This window comes from Hemicordylus capensis, chromosome 1, assembly GCF_027244095.1.
Source record: "Hemicordylus capensis ecotype Gifberg chromosome 1, rHemCap1.1.pri, whole genome shotgun sequence".
Taxonomy (NCBI): domain Eukaryota; kingdom Metazoa; phylum Chordata; class Lepidosauria; order Squamata; family Cordylidae; genus Hemicordylus; species Hemicordylus capensis.
Genome location: NC_069657.1, coordinates 438,342,969 through 438,360,935, shown reverse-complemented (window position 1 = coordinate 438,360,935; position 17,967 = coordinate 438,342,969). Strand labels below are relative to the sequence as shown.

Here is a 17,967-nt window from a genome sequence, read left to right as displayed (position 1 = left end):
TGCCTGGTGAACAGAAGTCTTAACTCTGCCTGGTGGGCTGAAGATGTAGCTCCTGTCTCCCAACTCCTACAGCTGTCTCAATCAAGGCTCAGGACTGACGTGCAAACAGAACTGCACAGAGGTGGCTCCCTTGTTTGTTTGTGTGACTCAGTGTCAGCCATTTTCTCCACACGGTTGTAAACCATAGCAATAGCAATAGCACTAACATTTATATACCGCTCTATAGCTGGAGCTCTCTAAGCGGTTTACAATGATTTAGCATATTGCCCCCAACATTCTGGGTACCCATTTTACCGACCTCGGAAGTATGGAAGGCTGAGTCAACCTTGAGCCCCTGGTCAGGATCGAACTTGTAACCTTCTGGTTACAGGGCAGCAGTTTTACCACTGCGCCACCAGGGGCTCATAAAAGGGAGCAGTAGTGGCGGTGCGGGGAAAATTGCCAGAAACAAATTGAGGACCTGCTTCACATTACCAAGTTGGACCAGCCTCCATGTGGCTGTATACTCAAGAAGCTACACATATTACTGATTATCTGTGTAAACCAGACTGTATATGCCTGACAAAGTAAAAACAACAACAACGAAGTGGTATAATTATGTAACACGGAGTCAAATGCTATTCAAGAAGCAATATATATGTCAGTTTTAGTCTGTGTATAACAATTATTGGGCATAAAACACCCTGACTGACATCCAGACTAATTTTCTCAATGGCACTACTCAGGAATTACCCTAAAGGACTACTAGATTTCAGTAGGACTTTCTCTGTTAAATTTAGTCAGGATGTCAGTCTCTGGTTGCAAATTCAGTTTTCTGAAGTGGCTTGTGTACCACAGTTCATAAAATTATGGAAATGTTTGTTAACTCTGCAGTATAAGGTCCTGCTTCAAAGGAGGATAGTCATGCTTAAACCCCTTTTAATTCAATGGAATGTAGTATTAGTCACAGCAAATGAGTCCCATTAATTTTAATGGAACTTAAGCATGAATAACTTTCTCTGGATTGGGGCCTTTGAATGCATTGGAACAACAGCTTCCAGTGTCACTTTTGTCAAAGCCTTGATGCTGTATACGAAAATATTTTGTTATATTCTGTGATTGTGTGAAAGCAATGGATAACCTGACTTTCTTTCTTTTTTCTTTACTACTTATTCAGTATACTGAAGTCTTTGGAATTAATTTATTTGGAAGCTAAAGGCTTTTTTTTTTTTTAAGGTGTAATTTTTTTTCTGACTAGGATATAAATTATTGTCAGATTGATTTCTAGATTTCAGAAGTAAGTGTGCCCTTGATGGTGGTTAAGTGTTTTATTGTTCTTCTTCTCTAAATGACTAACCTGGACTAAGAGGTTGGAGCAAGAGGTATTTTGCAGAATTAAACCTGTTTCACCTGAACATGTTTTAACTAGTTAATAAGACATATCAAACAAACAAAAACCAGACAAAACCCTGAGGTCAATGAGCATTCTTTTTGTAAAGATAGTATTTGATGTTTAAATTTGTTTTTCTGGGGTCTGTCTATAACATAAGTTTAATAACCTAGCTCAAATGCAGATTTCTAATTTTCAATTAACATAGGAATAATTTTGTTTGCTAAAATAAAATAAATGAATGAATGACGAGTCTGAACCATGACATGTTCTAGGAAGCGCTTTTTAAAAAATTCCAAATTTTTCAAAAACAAAAAAATCATGTGGCAACTGTATAGCTCAAGCTTTAAGTATTAACTTTTAACCTTTGACCTTACAGATTTTAACCAATGAAATGTCTCTTTAAACTTTAAAGGAAACAATGATAACGAGCGCCTGGCGATTGCTAGACAGCGAATTCCATATCGGCTTGGTCGAGTAGTTGATGAATGGCTACTCGACAAAGGTAAAAAACATTGATTAAAACTTCAAATAAAAAATAATAATTTGAACATAACCGAGTAGTGCTTCATTTGTTAACACCAATAAACATAAAACAATAAATTTTTCAGTAAAACTAAATTAAAAACAAATTTTAAACAGTAAAAATGTAGAGTAAATATTTGCATTACCGTGTATGATAATAATTTCGATACATTTTAGTGGTACCGCCTGTTTAATAATCTTACCCTGTTAACTTAAGGTTAAAGGGACTGCTAAATATAATCCACTAACTCAATCTATGAAGGTACTCATAGCGAACATTAACCAAAACTGATAAATCATTCATAGATTATGTTACATGTTCCATCATCTAAATTCTTAACTAAAATATATATGTATATGTCTGTGTAGTTATGAGATCTTCATTACGGTCCTGAAACAAAAGCAAAGAAAATCATTGTTTAAACTGTAGGTTATCTTAAATAGAGGGCAATATGACTTGCCAAACAAGATGGAAGTCCCTTTAACATTTGCAACCTTCTAAGGGGATTTGGGAACAACTACTAATTAAAAGAGAGCTTAAAGTTGTGTGCATGCTTTGATTATGAGCAGAAACCAATCTGCGAAAAAGATTGTTTATTCATCCTCATAATAATAATGGGCTTGCATTGGTCAGGATTTCTGTTTTAAATAGCAATGTGACATAACTCTTTCATCGATATGTGTCTCATTCCTTGAAATTGCTTTCACATCGAAAATGTTTTTATTTGGTTACTTTTTCTTTTAATCAACAGACTCGCTGAAAGACAATCAGACATCTCTTTAGTGTTTTTTTCCCCGTTTTGCATTTTAATTTCTGTTTGTTTCTGAAATGCTCGCTATACAGTATGTATTCCATGCCTCCTCAGTGCGTGTGTGTTGAGGAAATTCTCAGCATTGATATACGAATTTTTAATAGGAATAAACAGGTAGATGCTCTGCCAACATGTTCAGAGGTAGGCAGTCTTACAAATACAAAAACTGAACAGAGGTATGAACCGTTGTACTTGAAGATAATTTCTTTAACTTTAGGAGTGATGAGGTATAATAGCAGATTTGCATATTACACAGGTGTACATATAGGAATGTGTATATGAATGTGTATATGAAACATCTTATTTATTTATTATTTCTCTGTGTAAACCGCCCTGAGCCATTTTTTGGAAGGGCAGTATAGAAATCAAATAAATATAAATACATATTACGTGCTGTTCAGCCCCTAAACCAGAATCAGAATTCTTCAATGTGCACATTTTATGTGGTATGACTGATGATCAGAAATCTGACCACACACACACACACACACACACACACACACACACAGAGTACCACAAAGAAAGGCAGGGAAGCAGACCATAGGGAATTGGTGATACTAAACAAATATCCAATTGGCCTTTTAGCAAGAATAAAAAAGATAAAATTTAAGAAATTACAAGCATAGAATGACAGTTCTGCATTCCATGGACACTTCATTAAAAAGCAATGAATTATGAACAAAATTTCTTTCTTATAGTTTATTGCTCTCATCCTCCACCCCATAATAATCTGTTAAAATCATCCTCTTTAACAGTGTAGTGTTCGCAATCAACATTTTTTGCATGTATGTAATACTATCTTTGCAGGGCGTCAGCTCACAATCTTCAATAGTCAAGCAACGATAAAAATTGGAGGCAAGGAACGGGGTCATCCATTTCAGGGCCAGCTTTCCGGACTCTACTACAATGGCTTGAAAGTCCTGAACATGGCTGCCGAGAGCGATGCCAACATAGTGATAGAAGGGAACGTGAGACTTGTTGGTGAAGTGCCTTCCTCTATGACAACTGAGTCAACCGCCACTGCAATGCAGTCTGAGATGTCCACGTCGGTCATGGAAACCACCACCACTCTGGCTACAAGCACAGCTAGAAGAGGAAAGCCACCTACAAAAGAACCCATTGGTCAGGTTAGTCCATCGTTATGCAATTTCTGATCATGTTGCTTTCCTTTATTTTGTATGTCTTCTTTTCCACAAGCATCTGCTTCTACACACACACACACACAGTTGTGAAGAAATAAGGCCATGGTAATCAGAGTTATACATAAATAAGGCCATGGTAATCAGAGTTCATAAATTAGGCCATGGTAATCAGATCATGGTTTTGTTGGCAATGGTGATTGTATCTTCCTTAATAGCTCAGAGTGCCAGACAGCAGTGGTGGTGGTGATGGAAATGTGGGTGCTCTGTCTGTGTTATTTCCCAGACAAAAGTCTGGACATATATTTCTTTTTCCATATTGCTTATACCAGTGCTAACATTCAGTGGGAAAAAGAATATTTTGCGGAGCTCCATGGGTGACCAAGGCTGTTAGCACCACTGGGTTTGCCAACACTTGCTGGTGCACAGCGGAAGTGTCACTTAAACAACATCTGTTCTGAAACTGAACATGTATCAGCAGTGGTTCTTAAAGACATCATGAGCATAAAGAGAAACAGACCTGGGACCATTTGGAATCAGGCAAGCTTGACTAATTTATCAAATGTTATGACTACTGTAAAAACCAGGAACTGTATTCTGGGAGACTATAATGAAGAGCAAGGTAGAAACCTTTTAACCAGCTAAATAAACTATTTGTTCCTTGTTCATGTCAGCTGGAGGGAAGTCTCCCTAAGAAGCTGCCTAATACCAAGTCAGACTAGCGGCCCATTGATTCCACAGCTGTTGCCTTCACTGGGGGCATCTTAGCCGTGTTACAGGCTTAGGTCTTTCCCAACCCAATATCAGTGATTGTAGAACTAGAAATTGCCCATGGGACTGTGCATATTCAAACAAATGATTTATTATTGAGATGTGAATTTGCATTCGGATGTCGATATAGCATAGTGATCGTACCCTCTTTTGAAAGGAGAGTCTCAGGTTATGAATTAACCATTGTTGTTCAGACGAAGAACCCTCTGAGGTCTGAGCACACCTCAGAATAGGCTTGATTCTGTGTCATTGTTTCGTTGCTGCCCCTCCCCACTACCGATTCCCCATCCTTGATCAAAACATAACCTTTGGGGGGCAATCAGTGGTGAGGAGGGCTGGCCAGAGTGAAGGCTAGATGCTTATGGCGTGGACCCCCATGTGAGCTTGCATGGATGCATCAGTTCATATTAGGAAGCACCAGGAAACTCCATGTCCTATGAGTCCCAGCATGCACTTATGAAGCTGCCTTATCCTGAGGCAGACCCTTGGTCCGTGAAGATCCGTACAATCTGCTCTGACTGGCAGCAGCTCTCTGGGGTTTCAGGCAGGTGTTTTCCCAAGCCCTGTCTGCAGACACCTGGAATTAGACCCTGGGACCCTCTGCGTGCAAAGGATGTGCTCTGCCGTTGATATATGGCATATTCCTGGTATGGCCCACGCTTATTTGCAGGGCACCCACTGACAATAGGAAACACTGGGAACTACATTTTCCATGCATCCTGTCTTTAAAAGATACCTTTATGCAGGCATGGGTGTAGTGTCTATTGGGCAAGGGGGCACAAATGTCCCCAGGCCTGGAGAGTCAGGGGCCCACAAGGCTCTCCCTGGCTCGGAGAAGGGGTGCACCCTGCTGCTCTCACCGCCCTTTCCACCGGGTGCTACGCAAGCCCGGGCCCCTCCTCCTTGATCCTTTCTCCCAAGTGATTCCTCCTCCCCCCTCCTTCTCATCCGGGCACCCACTTTTCAGGAGTTGTGGCTTTCCCTCTCTCCACTTCCATGTCCTCCTTCCTGTTCTCCTCCAGCTGAGGTAAGGGCAGGGGCGTTGCCGCCAGAGCAGCTGTGGGTGCCTGGGTGGGGCACTCCTGTCCTTCTCAGGGTGAGAACAGCTGTCTTGCTTCTCCCCCCACCCCCAATCCCTGCGGTAGAAGAAAGCACACACAGGGCAGGCAGGCCGGCCAGGGAGGGAGAGAGAAAACTCGCCCCAGTTGCCCTGACAGGCGGGGGTTGAGGCAGTGGCCGAGAGGGAGGGAGGGAGACGCGCCCTGCTGTGCTTGGTGGTGGCTGCTGACTGAGTGGGAGCCATCACACTTTGCAAATTGCCCCACCCCTTGCATCTGACATCAGATGCAGGGGGCATGGCTTGAGGCGCTGCATCACGGGTGTGTTTTGTGCATGTGATGGAGGCCCCCTGCCTGCACTTCATCCCCCGGCCCCTGGGAAGCTCTCTATGTCCCTGTGTGCAGGCTCACAGAACCGTAAGGGTCTTTAGCATGAGGTCTCTGGTGCAGCCCACACTGGCCACCAGTTCCCTCTCACAAGAGGAAGTTTGGGAAAGAGAGGGCCAGGACTGGAGAATGCTAGCAGAGCAGCAACGGGGGCTCAATCCTCAACTGGCCTAAGCTCCAAGGAATTAATTTGGGCCTGATCTGAATTAACTCACTAATGGAGTAAGATAATTACATCATTACCTTTAGATAACTGCTGGTTAATATAGTAATATAAATTGAAGTTCTTAGGGGTTTTTGGTGAGACCAGTCTTCACTCTGAGAGATTATAAAAGAAGGAGAGGGAGAGGTACTTTATAGCCAACTTTATTTGCCCAGTTCTGAAGGTAACTTGAATCAGACCTTTCCAAATCTTTCAGTGTGGCGTTATGTACTAGGACACCTCATCAAAGAAGGATTGCTCTGTTTGAGTTAGCTTTGCTACCATCCTGTTCTGGACTTCATGAAATGTCTGCAGCTTGCCTAAAGGTTTTCAGAAAGTTTGCCATTATCAAATGAGTGTTCTGGATATTTTTCTGCTGTTCCTTTAACTCTTCAGGACACTATACACATAAGGCTCTGCGAGCATTTTACTGGCCCTTCTCTTGTACCTTTTAACAGCAGCCAGGCATGCAGAAATGTAACTGGCGAAATTTTTCTTTATATGGCTCTCAAGTGGTATTAAATGGCACAAGAGAAGGGCCAGTTAAAAAGCTGTCAAACCTGAACACACGGCAAGATGAAAATGCTAGGGTTGGACTCCAGTTGAGGAGCCTAGGATGATGGGGACCTGAATCTCTGAAGAAAGATACTATGGTATAATAATTGGTTGAATGTGTGTTGTTTTTTCCTGCCAAGATGTTAGGACTCAAGTCTACCAAGATTATTTTCTCTTCCAGTCTCATTGTGTAACCCCCATTCATTTTGGTGAAGCATACACAGTGGTATTTCATTCTAGTAATTATGGAGATGACAGTAATGAGCATTGGTCCGTGTGCTTTTGTGCTGGCAGCTGTGGACTGACATTGTTGTGTGTATGCCCCTGTCTATGCAGATTAACAGAAATTCTAATTCAGGGGTGAGCAGCCTTGGCTCTCCAGCTGTGGTTGAACTACAACTCCCATCATTCCCAGCCAAAATACATTGTGATGGGGGGTGATGGGAGTTGTAGGCAACAACAGCTGGAGAGCCCAAGTGCTGCCTACCGCTGCTCTAGCTGAAGCATGTCTGCAAGTATGGATATGCCACAATGGACTTCAATAAAAGTCAGCATACAGTGGACATATCATTTTCTTGTGGAAGCAAAGGCATACATGCTCACTGTTTGGAATCCTGTATTCCCATGAGGCACACATGTACACTTCTTACACATACAGGTGCAGTTAGTACATCTGTATAGATGTTTAGGAAACGATTTGACTAGCAAGCCAGAGGTTGCTGATTCGAATCCCCGCTGGTGTTTCCCAGACCATGGGAAACACCTATATCGGGCAGCAGCGATAGAGGAAGGTTCTGAAAGGCATCATCTCATACTGCGTGGGAGGAGGCAATGGTAAACCCCTCCTGTATTCTACCAAGGAGTCAACACCGACTTGAGGGCACACTTTACTTTTATATCTATATTTACCGCAGCTGGCGCTTTTATCAAAGCTGTCACTCTGGACATATTTCAATGTGGCTTTTAAGATCTAGTTCTGGCATGAAAGTAGCCTTGGTCATCTTGAAGAATCACCATTTCTGGAGAGTTGTGGAGGGAGTGTGACCCTGCTAATTCTCCTGGACCTCCCAGCGGCCTTTGATACCATTGATCAAAGTATTCTTTTGGATAGAAGTTATTTGAACTGAGGACACAATGGAGGCTCAGTGTTCCAGTGCTTTCACTCCTCCCTGGGTAGCTGATTCCAGCAGGGACTTTTACACACAGCAAGATTTATTGCCTCTTTATGGGGAGTCTTTACTGCAAACTCAGAGCTGTCCCAAAAAAACCGGCGCAAATGGTGGATTTTTTTTTTAACCCCGGATATAAATTGGGCTACACTCTAATGCACAGTGAAAAACCCGAATTTTGTGTGAACGGCTCCCTTATAACTCGCAGGGACTTTGGGAGTAAATCTAGCCAATATGTGAAAGCACCCCCTCCATTCCAGAGGAGATGCGAGTTAAAGGGCTTCAAAAGCCCTGTGTGGAAAGCTTCCAGATGGTGCTGAGGACTGTGATTTGACCCTCTTGTATTTATGCTGCTGGGTTACCCAGGCTTCTATCTTGTGTGTGTCTCATGCTCTTCAGCACCTATAGGAAACCTCTAGCAGAGGTGATCTGTTCACCCTGCCCCCCAGCACAAGATACAGCCTGGGACTCTTTTTAGAGAGGGACTGTCTGCCTCCGTACATTGCCAGTAATTTTTTTAAGAATGTTTCTGCAGTTGCTGTTAAATACTGTAGCAGGGCCAGTAAAATCTTTTTCTGATGGTCAGCAAACATAAATCTTTGTGCACTACCCTTGACCAGAAGGTACAACCCTAAGTACAAGGAGCCAGCATGGTATAGTGGTTAGAGTGCTGGACTAGGACCGGGGAGACCCAAGTTCAAATCCTCATTCAGCCATGAGACTTGCTGGGTGACTCTGGGCCAGTCACTTCTCTCTCAGCCTAACCTACTTCACAGGGTTGTTGTGAGGAGAAATTCAAGTATGTAGTACACCGCTCTGGGCTCCTTGGAGGAAGAGTGGGATATAAATGTAAAAAAACCAAACACACCCCTATCCTTGAGTCTGATTGGCTAGGCAAAGTGGGGAGACACACTGGCTGGCTAATTAGGCTGGCTAATTAGTGCAGCAAGGATCTTGCTCATTGTTGTAGGAGTGCATTGTGAAAATATACCTGTGTCTTTTTCGTTTCTTTTCTTTTTAAAAAATAAAGTGTAAGAGTGCTTCCACTTTTAATCCAGAATGAAAAACCCCATCTGGGTCTCAGATATCAAAAATTTAGGACCTTGTTCTGTGTGGTCAATGGTACCTGTGGAGATTTGACTCATGGGCGTCATCACGTCATACAGCATTTTGCACCCACTGATTCTGCATATCGCATAGCTTCTGTCTCCTCCCCATTCAATCACAGGCAGCAATTATGCCTGTTGGTTGAGTTACTGAAGTTACTCTACTCATCACTGCAAGGTGAAAGGTGAAATTTGCCAGCAGGTATTCCTTGTTATGCTCCCATCACCAGAAGATCAGACATGTGTAGCTACTAAATCTAATCTTGGCACTGAATTATTCCATCAGTATATTTCGTGTGTGTGTGTGTGTGTGTGTGTGTGTGTGTGTGTGTGTGTGTGAGAGAGAGAGAGAGAGAGAGAGAGAGAGAGAGAGAGAGAGAGAGAGAGAGAGAGAGAGATTGCTTTTACTGGCAAAAGCTGCTGTCTCTTCTAGTGACATTTGGACACGGTGGTGCCTGATCCAGCATGGATGCTGAGCACTTTCATCTCCCACTGACGTCAGTGGGAGTCAACAAGGACGCTGAGCACCTTGCAGGAGGCAGTAACTGCCTTGCGGGAAACCTGCCTTTAAAGACAGCTTTACCTTTCTATCCTAGATCTGCTCTCATTCCTTTTACCTTTATGTCCTAGATCTGCTCTTGTTCTTTTCCTGTCAGTGCTTTCTTTAAAATGCCTTTGCTGCCTGTCAGAAGCCGATGGGGGACGTTTGACTTTCGAACTGTATGTCGTGCTAAAAGGAGGAAAGTTGCTTCTTTTCCCAGTATTCAGTTAATTAGTGTAATGAAGAAAACAGGCAATTGAATATTAACTGCTAATGGAAGAAAGTTAACGCTGGTACAAGCAAGTGCAAGTTTAAGGAGAAAATGAGCTGATAAGGGATAAATGATCTAATCAATTAGAGATTATTTGGTCCATTTGCAGGGCTATTGAATTCAATTAAAGATCACAATTCCATTTAATGCAAGATAATTTAAATCTCTTATGGTTATTTATATAGAAGGTTTTTAAAAAATAGATCAGAGCTAGACTTGTTTTGCTCAACGTAATTTTTTACTTGACTTCTGCAGCAGGCCTGCAAAACTTGAAACATAAGAACAGCCCTGCTAGATCAGACCCAAGGTCTATCTAATCCAGCATCCTGTTTCGCACAGTGGCCCACCAGATGCCTCTGAGAAGCCCACAGGCAAGAGGTGAGGCCATGCCCCCTGCAACCGGTATTTAGAGGCATCTTGTCTCTGAGGCTGGAGGTGGCTTATAGCCACCAGACTAGTAGCCATTGTCCTCCATGAATTTGTCTAAGCCCCCTTTAAAGCCATCCAAGATAGTGGCCATCACCACATCCCGTGGCAAAGAATTCCATCAATTAATGTGCCCCCCGTACCCGCGCTGGCAGAACTCAGCTCAGCAGGCATGTATTGTGGCCTGCCAAGTGCTTCCCACTAAGATATTTGTATCCATGCTCACACACCTCGTTTCCATTGTCCCAGAGCAGAGATGGGCAAACACTCACCTCTTCACTTTGACAACCACTGGGGAATTTAGAGCAGTTATTATGGGTGCTCCCAAAACCTTGACTGTCTTTGCAAGTACCCACAAAAATGCTTTTGGATACATGAGGTCAACTTCACACACACACACGTACACTTCTCAGTCATGATGCCTCCATTGCTTTCAGTAGGGAAATTTAAAGAAGCCACATTTATTTTTTATTTATTGTTGCATTTATATACCGCCTTTCGTTAAAAGACAACCCCAAGGCAGTTTACAAAAGTTAAAACATACCATAAAAGACAATAAAAATATTAAGCTTATATATATATATATATATATATATATATATATATATATATATATACACACACACACACACACACACACACACACACCAAATTTAAAATCTATAAAATACTAGCATAAAAACAATACAACAGGTAAAAACACACAGAAGTAGCAATAAAAACGATTATGTAAAAGCCTGGGTAAAAAGCCAAGTTTTAACAAGCTTTCTAAAAGCTGTGATGGAGTCCGAGGAGCGAATGGCCACTGGGAGAGCATTCCAAAGTCTGGAGGCAGCAAAGAGAAGGCCCTGTCCCGAGTGCACGACAGCCGGGCCTCTCTCATTGTCGGCACCCGGAGCAGGGCCCCCTCAGATGTCCTCGTCAAGTGGGCAGCAACCTTTGGGAGCAGGCGGTCCCTCAAATACCCCAGGCCCAAACCATTAAGGGCTTTAAAGGTCAAAACCAGCACCTTAAATTGGACCCGGAAACGTACTGGCAGCCAGTGCAACTCTTTCAGAATGGGCGTGATGTGCTCCCAACAGGCAGCTCTGGATAAAACCCTAGCTGCCGCGTTTTGCACTAGCTGCAGTTTCCGGATATTCTTCAAGGGCAGCCCCACGTGGAGCGCATTACAGTAATCCAGCCGCGACTTGACTAAGGCATGGGTAACTGTGGCCAGATCTGCCTTCTCGAGAAAGGGACACAGCTGCTGCACTAGCCGAAGCCATGCAAAGGCACCCCTGGCCACCGCCTCCACCTGAGCCTCCAAAAGCAGAGCCGGGTCCAGTAATACCCCCAAGCTGCGTAATTGCTCCTTCAAGGGGAGTGCAACCCCATCCAGAACCGGTAAAATCTCCTCATCCCGATTGGCTCTCCTACTGACCAACAGTACCTCCGTCTTATCCGGATTCAGTTTCAGTTTATTAGCCCACATCCACCCCATCACGGCCTCCAGCCCCCGATTCAGGACGTCCACCACCTCCCTAGGATCAGATGACAAGGAGAGATAGAGCTGAGTGTCATCCGCATATTGCTGATAACTCAGTCCAAGTCCCCAGATGACCTCTCTCAGCGGCTTCATGTAGATGTTAAACAGCATGGGGGACAAGACCGATCCCTGCAGGACCCCACAGGCCAATGGCCACAGAGCCGAGCAGTAGTCCCCCAGCACCACCTTCTGGACCCTCCCCCCAATAAAGGACCGGAACCACTGCAACGCAGTGTCTCCGATTCCCATACTCGAGAGGCGGCCCAGAAGGATGCCATGGTCAATGGTATCGAACGCCACCGAGAGGTCCAGCAGAACCAACAGGGACGCACACCCCCTGTCTAGTTCCCGGCGTAGGTCATCCACTAGAGCGACCAAGGCAGTCTCAGTCCCATACCCGGGGCGGAAGCCAGATTGAAAAGGGTCCAGATAATCCGTATCATCCAAGACCCTCTGCAGCTGGGACGCCACCACACGCCACATCACCTTGCCCAAAAATGGAAGGTTAGACAAAAGTCTATAGTTATCCAGGTTGGAGGGATCAAGGAACATGTCTTGGAGAGAGAGGAAGGTGGTGCTCACTGCCTGAAACTGCTCTACCCCATACTCTGCAGCCACCGACAGAGGCTCTGGTTCAGATGCCCAGTTTATCACAAGTCTAGTTCAACCCTAAGGAGGTTTGCAATGGCAGAAAGATGGATTAGGTTGCTCTAGTCGCTGATTTTGATGGCTGCCTTTTAGCTTTCCCTTTGAATCTGAAGAAAAACAAATGAGCCTTCAGGTTCAGCCTTGAAGGTGCACTTTGGAGTTGTTTTGAGAAATACTGGGAAGGCCAGTGGAAATGCATCTTGAGCCTTGGTTGCCTGTGATCTGAACTTTGCCTAAAACCTTTGGACTCCTTTCTTCCTTATTACCTAACACAAATCCTTGTGTCAGCTTATCCACTCATCCGTAGTGTTTCAAATGGGTAGGTGTTCTGATGTTACCCTCTATTGGCCCTGGCTTACCCAGGAGAGTGTTGTCAGCTCCTGTCCCTGGTGGATCTTTGCCTTGGGAATTTCCAAATTATGCTGGCTGCCCTTACTAAACCCATACAGTATCTGGCACCAGCGTTTCAGACTAGCGGAAGCAGCAGTCAAGTCAATGTCTGTATGAGTTTTCATGTACTTCTGTACTCAAAACACAAGAGGGCAGCAGCAGCAGTAGCTAGCGTCTGTGCAAAGCAGACAGGGACGGTCAGTCGTGGTAGGGTGGCTTCCCAATCCCGATCTTCCCCCCTCTCCCAGCAAGCCTTTGCCATGGCTGCACATTTTCTAGGCGAAAGGTCAGAGATGCACTGACTTCTCCTGCGAGATGTTCATTATGCACGCTAGGCAGGGCTGCCTTAGCTGAGCAATGGATGCTGGTGGAACTATCTAGCTGCACGGAGAACACTGGACCCGCAGAAGCCTCGAGCAAGGTAGTCCTGCTGCCCCCAGTAGGAACATAGGAAGCTGCTTTCTACCAAGTCAGACCATCCATCCATCTAGCTCAGTATTGTCTACACTGAGTGGCAGTGGCTCACCAGAGTTACAGGCAGGAGTATTCCCCAGCCCTACTGGGAGACGCTAGGGAGTGAACCTGGGACCTTGTGAATACAAGCGAATGCTCTACCACTATGCTACAGCCCCATCCCCTAAGGGGACTTTCTTACAGTTCTCACACGTAGTCTCCTGTCCAAATGCAAACCAAGGCAGACCCTGCTTAGCAAAGGGGGCAAGTCATACTTGCTACCGCAAGACCAGCTCTCCTCTCCGGATAAATCAGGACCATTAGAGAGTATGATCAAAACAACTATTTATTCATTTATTTCATTTTATTTTATTTTCACATGTATATCCCACTCTTCCTCCAAGGAGCCCAGAGCTGCATACATGGTTATGTTTATCCTCACAACAAGCCTTTGAGGTAGGTTAGGCTGAGAGATCAGTGACTAGCCCAAAGTCACTCTGTGGGTTTCTTGGCTAATTGGGGATTTGAACTCAAATCTCCCCAGTCTTAGTCCAACACTCTAACCACTATACCATGCTGGCTCACCACTAGCCAATTGGAATTATATCAGTGCCTTCCAGAGATGTTGCCAGTACCAAATCCCCACCATTAGGTCTGCCAATGAGTTTGATTTCCTCCTTTTGCGTCTCTCCCTCCTTTTTTGTCTGTTCCTTTCTATGGCCAGAATGTAGCCTTTGAAAAGCCTGTCTTAGGTTGCCATTTAGTAGCCATAGTCTGTGTCTTCTCTTCTTCTGACTACTTCTTCCCTTCCATCTTCCTCCACTCCATAATCTACCTCCACCCACCCCCTTTCCCCATTTTGATTTAGAGGTCACCTTTCTGACCAAAGCAGTTAACAGAAATAATAACAAGTTGTTCTAGTACGAACTAATTTTTATTTATTTATTTGTTAAATTTGTATACCACCCCAAACTCTCATCTCTGGGTGGTTAACAACAACGTAAAACAAGTAAAAACGTACAGAAAAATCTTAAAACAATTTCAGCAATCTAAAAATTAACAAGTTGTTCTAGTAAGAACTAATCAGCCTAATTTCCTTTCACTGTCTCCACAACACGACTAAATTTGGTTCAAACTGAGGCCCACAAGTTAGATCTCTTGTGCCTCAGATGTTCATGCATCCGCCATCTTGGATTAGGGTGGATGACATCATCACAAACTATGCCATTGAGGTGTCCCTATAGCTGCAGCAAATTTGGTTCAAATTGGTTGAGCGGTTTACAACTTAGCCCACTTGCGCCTCAAATGTTTATACATCCACCATCTTGAATTGGCATGGATCACAAAACATGCCATTGAGGTGTCCCTGTATGTCGCTCACTGCAGCTGTACCCAATTTGGTTCAAATTGGTTAAACAGTCCACAAATTAGCCTGCTTCTGCCTCAGATATTCATGTGGCTGCCATCTTGAATTGGAGTGGATGACATCATCACACACCATGCCATTAGGGCATCCCTATGTGTCCCTACAGCTGTAGCAAATTTGGTTCAAATTGGTTAAGCAGTTCATGTTAGCCCACTTGCGCCTCAAATGTTTACACGTCTGCCATCTTGGATTGGGTTGGACGACATCATCACAAACTACGCCATTGAGGTGTCCCTATGTGTCTATAAAACTGTACCTGATTTGGTTCATATTGGTCCAGGCATTGCAAAGTTGATGGGGCGGGACACACACACACAGAAAGCCGGGTGATCTCATAAGCCTACTGGAAAGCAGACTAAAAACAGATTCAAACTTAAAAATTTAAAAAGCAGAAAAAATTAAAAAGCTGAAAAAAATTAAAAAGCTGAGGGGGGGGAATTGAATCTGCTTACTTTTCTTTCATTGTCCCTACAACTGGACTAAATTTGGTCCAAATCAGTTAGGCAGTTCACAAGTTAACCCACTTGCACTTAAAACATTCATGCATCCACCATCTTGAATTGAGGTGGATGACATCATCACAAAATATGTGTTTGAGGTATCCCTATGTGTCCTACAACTGTACCAAACTTGGTCCAAATTGTTTCCCACTTGCACCTCAAATGTTCATGTGTATGCACACACACACAGAGACAGAATGCAGGGACATCTCATAAGCCTCCTGGAAAGTAGGCTAAAAACAATAAAATGATTCTTAAAAGCCCGCTAAAAGAGCAGTAACTCCTACTAATTGTGCCAAGAAGCACTTTTTGAATAGTTGGCAGCTTCACATGATTGTCACCAAGTAATTAAGGCAAGAACCCAGCAGGCACATCGTGGGAAGCCACCATCCGCCAGTTCCCATGCCACATTGATGAGAGTTTTCCCGACTTTGTCCACCTAATGAAATCTTGATCCCAGAAATTGGGTGGAAGTCAGGAGAATCCCAGTAAAACAGCACGGGACCTGGCGGTTGGCAGTGTCACATGACATGCCTGCATGTTGGTATGAAGAGATACCCACAGAAGAGATACCCCGTATCTTTCCTCCACCTGGGCATACTGTATCCATTTTACAGTGCTTGAATATGGAACACAAGGGGTAGCTGGTGTGCTTCCATTTCCCCTGTATCTGGGTAGATTGTGCATCAGTACGGAACGTATATAAAGGCATGTGTGTTCAGGGCCAAGAGTGTGCATTCAAACACGATCAGTGACAGCCCCACTTGGAACATAACTTTACCTTCACCCTATGGTAGTATTTCACTCTCATTCAGCAATATGTATTAATTGTATACAGGGCCGGGGGAGGGACCACTGGTTAATTTGGTTGTTAATCATGGCCTGGGCTTCCAGGGCATGGGGCTAGGGACAAGTTTTGCTTGTATCCTTTAAGTAGCCATACCCCCTAGCCCTCTTACACACCCTTCACAGCAGTGCAGTTACTGGCACCGTTGGGTAGGAGCGTATTTGATAGATAGATAGAAAGAATATGTGTGAGAGAGGGAGAGGGAGAGAGAGAGAAGCGAGGAGTCCATTTATTACAATTGAGCAAGTGGTTACTGAGCAGCTAGGCCTGACGCAACCCTCCTGGTTCTTCAAGACACCTGATTCCAACTGGGCTGAAAGTTGCAATATTACGTTCTGTCCAGCTGGAGTGGTGGTGCTGTAGTGCAGAAGAGATGAGGGCAGCAATCTCCTTGGTTTGCAAGCTGCTAGGATGGTGCAGGGAGTAAGGTGCTTTGGCCCAGTCACCAGAGTAGAGCTGGGCCCACACATACACAACATTTCCCCAGTAATGGTTTCCTGCTCTACTAGATAACCGTGAAGTCTGAAAACTTTCAAGAAGAAAAGAAGTGTTCTTAAAAAGTGGAAACTTAAGAACAGATTTAGAAAATGAGGCCGATAATCTCTGGAACTAATGAAAGAATAGTACATAGAAGTCAGTCAGATGACAGAGGGCGAGAAAAGGAAGCATATTTCAGTATGACTGCAACTTGAACATTCCTTCTGTTAACTCAGTAATAACCATATCCTGAGCTAATAAATGCCAAGGTCTAGATTTTTGCCTCATAAACTCTTCAATGACCCTATGAGTGAAAGACTCTCAATCACTTTAGCAGTGAATTTATAGGAACAAATGTATATCAACATCGCACTCTTTTTATGCCACTCCATTAAACCATCACAAACAGGAGGCCATTGCTTATGATAAATAGGCATGAAACTCAAGAGCTTCAGTGGTATTTCCCTTTTCTGCCAGGTAGTGGCATTTCAGACTGAGACTGTAGCAGATGCATAATTATCTACAAGCATCATTACACCCTGTTCTCCACACCTGTCCCTATATGACCTTCTTGTTTTGGTTTGCTACTCCCCATCCAATTCCTCTTGGCCTCTCCCTAGGGCATATATGTTAGTCATCCACACCTTGCTCATTAGGCTTTTATATTGTCTACATTGCTTCCTTTTCAAGCACTGTGCAATAGAGAATTCATTGCGCATTCACATTTTTAAAAATGACTCATAGGCAAATGCTTCATGGCTTGTGTTGGGTTGGTTGGTTCAGCCACTTCCCTGGGGGAAAAATGGGGAAATCAAGAAATACCTCGGATTACTTTTGAGCCTGTTTGAATTAAACTCATTGACCCACCTCTTAATCTCAAAGTTTTCATGACTCGGTTGATTTTTTACTAAGACAAAATGAGGCTGCAGCCCTTAAAACCCCTAGTGGGGAGTCAAAGAGCAACCTCCTACTTGCACTTTGGGGGCAACAACCCCTTGAGATCATCTGGAGAGGTCCATCTGCAGTTGCCACCAATTTGTCTGGTGGCTGCTCAGGGACGGGCTTTCTCTGTTGCTGCCCCTAGACTTTTGAATACACTCCCTGCTGAAATAAGAGCCTCCTCGTCTCTGACAGCTGTTAAAAAGTCTTTAAAGATGCATTTATTAACCCAAGTGTTTTTACTATAATTGTGATTTAAAATTGTTTTAAGGTTGGTTTATTTTTTGTTTTAATTTGTTTTGTGTTGTTCTAAACGGCCCAGAGAGATAAGTTTGGGGCAGTATACAAGTCTAACATACAAACAAATAAAAAAGTCTTCATTGTGTATTAGAAGGGGTTTTTGCTAAGCTTGTACAAGAATATTCTCC

General features: G+C 43.8%; 1 protein-coding gene across 31 annotated transcripts in view; it reads left to right on the top strand.

Annotated features, from left to right (window-relative positions):
- NRXN1 (neurexin 1) overlaps window positions 1-17,967 on the top strand; it is a 1,475,796-nt gene that overhangs the window by 1,301,291 nt on the left and 156,538 nt on the right. For 20 of the 31 annotated variants that reach the window (XM_053244440.1, XM_053244415.1, XM_053244359.1 and 17 more), the window contains 2 exons: window positions 1,785-1,874; window positions 3,514-3,833. In XM_053244440.1, the coding sequence (XP_053100415.1) occupies window positions 1,785-1,874; window positions 3,514-3,833 (410 nt within the window). The remainder of the gene's footprint in view (window positions 1-1,784; window positions 1,875-3,513; window positions 3,834-17,967) is intronic. The other 11 variants (XM_053244491.1, XM_053244481.1, XM_053244465.1 and 8 more) reach the window with 1 other exon arrangement.